This window comes from Hylobates moloch, unplaced genomic scaffold, assembly GCF_009828535.3.
Source record: "Hylobates moloch isolate HMO894 unplaced genomic scaffold, HMol_V3 SCAFFOLD_20, whole genome shotgun sequence".
In the NCBI taxonomy this organism is placed as follows: Eukaryota; Metazoa; Chordata; class Mammalia; order Primates; family Hylobatidae; genus Hylobates; species Hylobates moloch.
This window is the reverse complement of record NW_026652295.1, coordinates 51,092,676-51,100,261: the sequence shown is the minus strand read 5'-3', so window position 1 is coordinate 51,100,261 and position 7,586 is coordinate 51,092,676. Positions and strand designations below refer to the sequence as shown.

Here is a 7,586-nt window from a genome sequence, read left to right as displayed (position 1 = left end):
TATTTCTGTGGGATCGGTGGTGATATCCCCTTTATCATTTTTTATTGCATCTATTTGATTCTTCTCTCTTTTCTTCTTTATTAGTCTTGCTAGCGGTCTATCAATTTTGTTGATCTTTTCAAAAAACCAGCTCCTGGATTCATTAATTTTTTTGAAGGGTTTTTTGTGTCTCTATTTCTTTCAGTTCTGCTCTGATTTTAGTTATTTCTTGCCTTCTGCTAGCTTTTGAATGTGTTTGCTCTTGCTTTTCTAGTTCTTTTAATTGTGATGTTAGGGTGTCAATTTTGGATCTTTCCTGCTTTCTTTTGTGGGCATTTAGTCTATAAATTTCCGTCTACACACTGCTTTGAATGTGTCCCAGAGATTCTGGTATGTTGTGTCTTTGTTCTCGTTGGTTTCAAAGAACATCTTTATTTCTGCCTTCATTTCATTAGGAACCCAGTAGTCATTCAGGAGCAGGTTGTTCAGTTTCCATGTAGTTGAGCGGTTTTGAGTGAGTTTCTTAATCCAGAGTTTTAGTTTGATAGCACTGTGGTCTGAGAGACGGTTTGTTATAATTTCTGTTCTTTTGCATTTGCTGAGGAGAACTTTACTTCCAACTATGTGGTCAATTTTGGAATACCTGTGGTGTGGTGCTGAAAAATATGTATATTCTGTTGATTTGGGGTGGAGAGTTCTGTAGATATTTATTAGGTCCGCTTGGTGCAGAGCTGAGTTCAATTCCTGGGTATCCTTGTTAACTTTCTGTCTCATTGATCTGTCTATTGTTGACAGCGGGGTGTTAAAATCTCCCATTATTATTGTGTGGGAGTCTAAGACTCTTTGTAGGTCACTCAGAACTTGCTTTATGAATCTGAGCGCTCCTGTATTGGGTGCATATATATTTAGGATAGTTAGCTCTTCTTGTTGAATTGATCCCTTTACCATTATGTAATGGCCTCCTTTGTCTCTTTTGATCTTTGTTGGTTTAAACTCTATTTTTTCAGAGACTAGGATTGCAACCCCTGCCTCTTTTTGTTTTCCATTTGCTTGGTAGATCTTCCGCTATCCCTTTATTTTGAGTCTATGTGTGTCTCTGCACGTGAGATGGGTTTCCTGAATACAGCACACTGATGGGTCTTGACTCGTTATCCAATTTGCCAGTCTGTGTCTTTTAATTGGAGCATTTAGCCCATTTACATTTAAAGTTAATATTGTTATGTGTGAATTTGATCCTGTCATTATGATGTTAGCTGGTTATTTTGCTTGTTAGATGATGCATTTTCTTCCTTGCCTCGACGGTCTTTACAATTTGGCATGTTTTTGCAGTGGCTGGTACCAGTTGTTCCTTTCCATGTTTAGTGCTTCCTTCAGGAGCTCTTTTGGGGCAGGCCTGGTGGTGACAGAATCACTCAGCATTTGTTTGTCTGTAAAGTATTTTATTTCTCCTTCACTTATGAAGCTTAGTTTGGCTGGGTATGAAATTCTGGGTTGAAAATTATTTTCTTTAAGAATGTTGAATATTGGCCCCCACTCTCTTCTGGCTTGTAGAGTTTCTGCCGAGAGATCAGCTGTTAGTCTGATGGGCTTCCCTTTGTGGGTAACCCGACCTTTCTCTCTGGCTGCCCTTAACATTTTTTCCTTCATTTCAACTTTGGTGAATCTGACAATTATGTGTCTTGGAGTTGCTCTTCTCGAGGAGTATCTTTGTGGCGTTCTCTGTATTTCCTGAATCTGAATGTTGGCCTGCCTTGCTAGATTGGGGAAGTTCTCCTGGATAATATCTTGCAGAGTGTTTTCCAACTTGGTTCCATTCTCCCCGTCACTTTCAGGTACACCAATCAGACGTAGGTTTGGTCTTTTCACATAGTCCCATATTTCTTGGAGGCTTTGTTCGTTTCTTTTTGTTCTTTTTTCTCTAAACTTCCCTTCTCACTTCATTTCATTCATTTCATCTTCCATCACTGATACCCTTTCTTCCAGTTGATCGCATCAGCTACTGAGGCTTCTGCATTCTTCACGTAGTTCTCGAAACTTGGCTTTCAGCTCCATCAGCTCCTTTAAGCACTTCTCTGCATTGGTTATTTTAGTTAAACATTTGTCTATTTTTTTTCAAAGTTTTTAACTTCTTTGCCATTGGTTTGAATTTCCTCCTGTAGCTCGGAGTAGTTTGATCATCTGAAGCCTTCTTCTCTCAACTCGTCAAAGTCATTCTCCATCCAGCTTTGTTCCGTTGCTGGTGAGGAACTGCATTGCTTTGGAGGAGGAGAGGTGCTCTGCTTTTTAGAATTTCCGGTTTTTCTGCTCTGTTTTCTCCCCATCTTTGTAGTTTTTTCTACTTTTGGTCTTTGATGATAGTGATGTACAGATGGGTTTTTGGTGTGGGTGTCCTTTCTGTTTGTTAGTTTTCCTTCTAACAGACAGGACCCTCAGCTGCAGGTCTGTTGGAGTTTGCTAGAGGTCCACTCCAGACCCTGTTTGGCTGGGTGTCAGCAGCAGTGGCTGCAGAACAGCGGATTTTTGTGAACTGCAAATTCAGCTGTCTGATCGTTCCTCTGGAATTTTTGTCTCAGAGGAGTACCCGCCGAGTGAGGTGTCAGTCTGTCCCTACTGGGGTGTGCCTCCCAGTTAGGCTGCTCGGGGGTCAGGGACCCACTTTAGGAGGCAGTCTGCCCGTTCTCAGATCTCCAGCTGCGTGCTGGGAGAACCACTACTCTCTTCATAGCTGTCAGACAGGGACATTTAAGTCTGCAGAGGTTACTGCTGACTTTTTGTTTGTCTGTGCCCTGCCCCCAGAGGGGGAGTCTACAGAGGCAGGCAGGCAGGCCTCTTTGAGCTGTGGTGGGCTCCACGGAGTTTGAGCTTCCCAGCTGCTTTGTTTACCTAAGCAAGCTTGGGCAATGGCGGGCGCCCCTCCCCCAGCCTGGCTGCTGCCTTGCAGTTTGATCTTAGACTGCTGTGCTAGCAATCAGCGAGACTCCGTGGGCGTAGGACCCTCCGAGCCAGGTGCGGGACACAATCTCCTGGTGTGCCGTTTTCCAAGCCCGTTGGAAAAGTGCATTATTAGGGTGGGAGTGACCCGATTCTCCAGGTGCCATCTGTCACCCCTTTCTTTGACTAGGAAAGGGAACTCCCTGACCCCTTGCACTTCCCGAGTGAGGCAATGCCTCGCCCTGCTTCAGCTCACACACGGTGCGCTGCACCAACTGTCCTGCACCCACTGTTTGGCACTCCCTAGTGAGATGAACCCGGTACCTCAGATGGAAATGCAGAAATCACCCGTCTCCTGCGTAGCTCACGCTGGGAGCTGTAGACCGGAGCTGTTCCTATTCGGCCACCTTGGCTCCACCTCCAAGTAAGTCCACCCGGCTAATTTTTTTGTATTTTTAGTAGAGATGGGGTTTCACTGTGTTAGCCAGGATGGTCTCGATCTCCTGACCTTGTGATCCACCCGCCTTGGCCTCCCAAAGTGTTAGGATTACAGGCATGAGCCACCATGCCCGGCCTGCCATTCCTCAAATTCTAAGCTCCCTGAAACTCTTACCCTTAAGGTAGAGTATCAAAATGTTTTTAAAAGCAAGAAAAGAAAATTTTTATTTTATACTAGTGGTAAATGCCATTTAAAGACTTAAATCCTAAAAGCTTGTATTTACTCTTAACTTCATTGTCACAGGTATTTCTCTGTCTGCTGTATATTCAGCATTGTACTGAGTTTGAATTGCCTAGATGCTATTCAAAGTTAGAAAGCTGATGCAGTTTTATCCTTGGAATCAGTGTTGTGATACAGAAAGGAATCTGTTTTATTATTTTCTTTTGTATATTGTTCCTCTTATCCTTTGGATTCAAAAACAAAGTTTAGGATGGGGATACAATCCAGAAATCATAAAATAATTTATTGGGGCTTTAGATGTTTTAAATTAGAGAAGCGTTGTCTTCATGTATCACTTTTTATTATCACCAATCATCTCAGTTATTGCGTCAAACCCCATTTCAGCTCTAGTTTGACTTTTAAATATGCAGTTACGATTCAGAGTGCTCATATAGACAGGCTCTAATCGGAAATAAACGTAAATGTGTTGAGGTGGTGGCGGTGTTTAACAAAAAGCTAAAAGGTTGAAGAACCTCTTTGAGGACTAGTGCCGAAAGATCAAGGTGACTGCAGAGGAGGAGCCCTGCAGAAGGCATTAAATTTTAGTTTGAAAAACCTTCCGGAAGTTCTTGAGGCTTCCAACTGATTATATTCTACTGAAAAGTAAATTTGGTTTTCTTTCTCATTTGGCAAATATTCTGATGTTTTTTTGTTTCATTTGCTTGATGAGATCATGAAGTGATTATACTTTAATTGAGGAGAGTTTGGTTTGTTAACATTTTAAATGTCATCCATTTGGCTGATATTTAAAACTCAGAATGAGCTTGAATTTTTTGTTCTTTTGCCCTACCCATGTTTTAAACTTGTGGGCTAAGAGTGAATTTGAAAACTAAGGATTTCAATTTTTTTCAAAGTTAGGAAACTAACAAAGTTATTGCAACTTAGTTTATATAATTGCTACAAGTTCTTGCTCATTTGGTGAAAAATAAATGATGCACTCATTAAGCAAGGAAGTATCTCTTAGACTTTCTTTAGGAAGCATGTTATCTAGTTAAGCAGATAACTTAATTCCAGTAACAGATGCCAGGCAGATGAGTTGGAGTCTAAGCGAGTGAAGGAGGGAGTACGGAAGAAGGAACATTTCCTCCTAGCTGGGAGAGTTAGGAATGCTACATAGAGTAAGTGGATTCCGTCCTGGGCCTGAGGGATGGGCCTATTCATCGGTTAAAATCTATGACTGTGACTATTGTTATAGCCCAGCTTGCATGATATAATGTTAGGACCCCTTCCGTAAAATGAAAGCATAATCAATTTGAGATAGTTTCATCCAGTATTATAACTTTTCCCTGCTTCATATAGGTTATAACAATTTTATAAAAAGCTTATCTTCACTTACCAAGATTGGCACCCTCTACAGTCCTAGCAGCAAGGTGTGCTGGGCCTTGAGGCCAGACGGGGCTGGCTTCAAATCCCTGCCTGACACTTGTGGCCTTGAGTAGCTTACCTCTCTGAGCCCCTTTGCCCACCTGTGAAATGGGTGATCATGCCTACTTTTGCATGCCGGGTTTGAAGATTAGGATTCATATATGAAAGTATATCCTTTCTCATTATGCTCATTTAAAAATTAACTTGTATCTTTTCACATACCCATTCTGAGACTCAACCAAGTTTCCTGTTCCATCAGGTTTTAGCTGTTCCGGAGTCATAGATCTATAGATGGTATCTTGCAACCTGTAATTGTTGTTGCAAACAGTTCCAGATTCTGCAGCCTAGTTTTTAGTCAGCTGACACTGAGTGATTCTGCAGGTGGAGATCTCATGTTTCTGGTTCATGTACCCAAATCAAGCAGCCTTTTCCATTTCTTGAGCTAAAAGATTCTGATGAGAGCTAATAAACGTTAACTGAAAGTTTATTTTGTTGTTGTTTAAATCTGCTAGGCTGTCTCCTATAGTTACTAACATTTTTTTCCTCTTTATAATCATATTACTTAGCCCTTAATGTTTCTGTGATGAGGATGGCTGACCCAAATGCCTTCCAAGACCAGGGAAACACACATAAATAAGGGAATAAACTGCAGACAGTGTGCACCCCTGAAAAGCAAACAGCCCAGTCACACAGTCACAGGCTTTGTGCTGGGCTTCTGGGTATTGTTTTAAGACTGAGAACCTAGATGTACATGTGAAATGTATGGGAAATAGTGGATATACTGTGCCTACCTTTTGATTTTTTCTAAACTACTATCGTAGGCCAAACCAAATACACTGTAGCCTGATTTGCCTTGTGAGGAATCAGATTCCTACCTCTATAGTAGTTGTCTTGGTGCCATGTGCAAAGGGTACTTTCAAGGGTTTGCCTGAATAATTCTGTATCTTTTCACTTATATATGGATAATGGATGTTTTGTTTCCATCACACATAGTGATTCATAATCTTCACTGTTCACCCCAACTATCATGATTTAAAGCATGCAATTTCAGGAAAAACAAAAGTAGGTTCTAGCTGTATTCTGCCCAGAAGTCTGACTTTGGTGTTTATATCCTTTATTTTTGCTAGAATTCCACTAGGTATTGTTAAAAATTGTACTAGTGCACCCTGCATTGCAAATTTTATATGGTTTCAGAGTGGAGAAGTTGTCTTAAATTACTTGCGATAAACCAAAATTAAATTGTTGAAACCCCTAAAATAACTTCTCCACACGGTATATTTATGATTATGGTTTAACTCTCCAAAAGCGGGACTGGTAGTGGGATTATGAAAGTGTAATCTACCTTACTTATTACTCTGCCAGTAAGTAAGTGTAATCTACCTTGACTGGAATGTCCAAATAACGTCTTTCTTAAGCTTACAGTAAGCCAACTGAGGAAATAAATATTAAAATGCAGCTTCTTTTTTACAACAGCAATTTACAGAATCTTTGCTTCAAAACACATCTTTTTTGAAGTACAGCTTGTCAAAATGGGTATCGACCTTTCCATAGGATATTAAGTAGGACAGAGGAAAGAAGGGATGGAAGTGGCACTACTGACTGATCCTTTCTACAGGTTTTCATATTATGCATATGAACATTATGTGCTGTACTGTAAGCAAATGTGACTGTCTGGAGTTACTGTGGATCCTTTACAGACTTCACGTTTCCCTGCCTTTTTCTTCTGGAGGCCACACTGAAAACAAGTCTGGAAGAATGTTAATTTTTCTTACCTTTATTTTCAATAGGTGGAATACATGTTGGTATCTTTTGATCATGAAAATAAAAAAGTCCGGTTGGTCCTGTCTGGGGAGAAAGTTCTTGAAATTCTACAAGAGAAGGGGGAAAGGACAAACCCAAAGTAAGCTCTCATGTGCTGATTTAGTGTTTCTAAAACTGCTAAAGCTACTAGAATGTAGAGTTCGGAGACAGGATAGCATAACAGTTAAGAGTACAGGCTCTGGTTTCAGGTTGCCATAGTTTCAAATCATGGTTCCTTTACTCAGTAGCTGAATAACCTTGGGCAAGTTACTTAACTTTTCTGTGCCTCAGTTCTCTCACCTGTAAAGATAATAGCAATACCTACCTAAGGTGTTGGAATTAAATACATTAATATATGAAGCACTTTGTACAGTAAACTAAATATAAAGCCTGTTTTTTATTAAAACATTTTTGGGAAAAAATGTATTGCGGAAGCGTATAACTGGGATCACAAACCCTGGTGCAAGATGTAACTTGCAGACGGGTTTTGTTTGGCTGGCATGATTTTTTTTTCTTAGAGTCGTCTGTCACCAGGTGGATGCAGTGGGGATTTGGTCATGCAAGTCTTCGTTCAGCCTTCTCCTTGCGCCCGCCACCACGCCCGGCTAATTTTTTGTATTTTTAGTAGAGACGGGGTTTCACCGTGTTAGCCAGGATGGTCTCCATCTCCTGACCTCGTGATCTGCCCGCCTCAGCCTCCCAAAGTGCTGGGATTACAGGCATGAGCCACCACGCCCGGCCTGGCATGTTTTTAAGATATTCCTATATTTAAGTAGACAGACAGGGAGGAAAG

General features: G+C 41.0%; 1 protein-coding gene across 2 annotated transcripts in view; it reads left to right on the top strand.

The window, feature by feature from the left end:
* The window catches only part of GCLC (glutamate-cysteine ligase catalytic subunit), a 59,227-nt gene that overhangs the window by 27,520 nt on the left and 24,121 nt on the right, over window positions 1-7,586 (top strand). For both annotated transcript variants that reach the window (XM_058432428.1, XM_032140413.2), the window contains exon 2: window positions 6,781-6,893. In XM_058432428.1, the coding sequence (XP_058288411.1) occupies window positions 6,781-6,893 (113 nt within the window). The remainder of the gene's footprint in view (window positions 1-6,780; window positions 6,894-7,586) is intronic.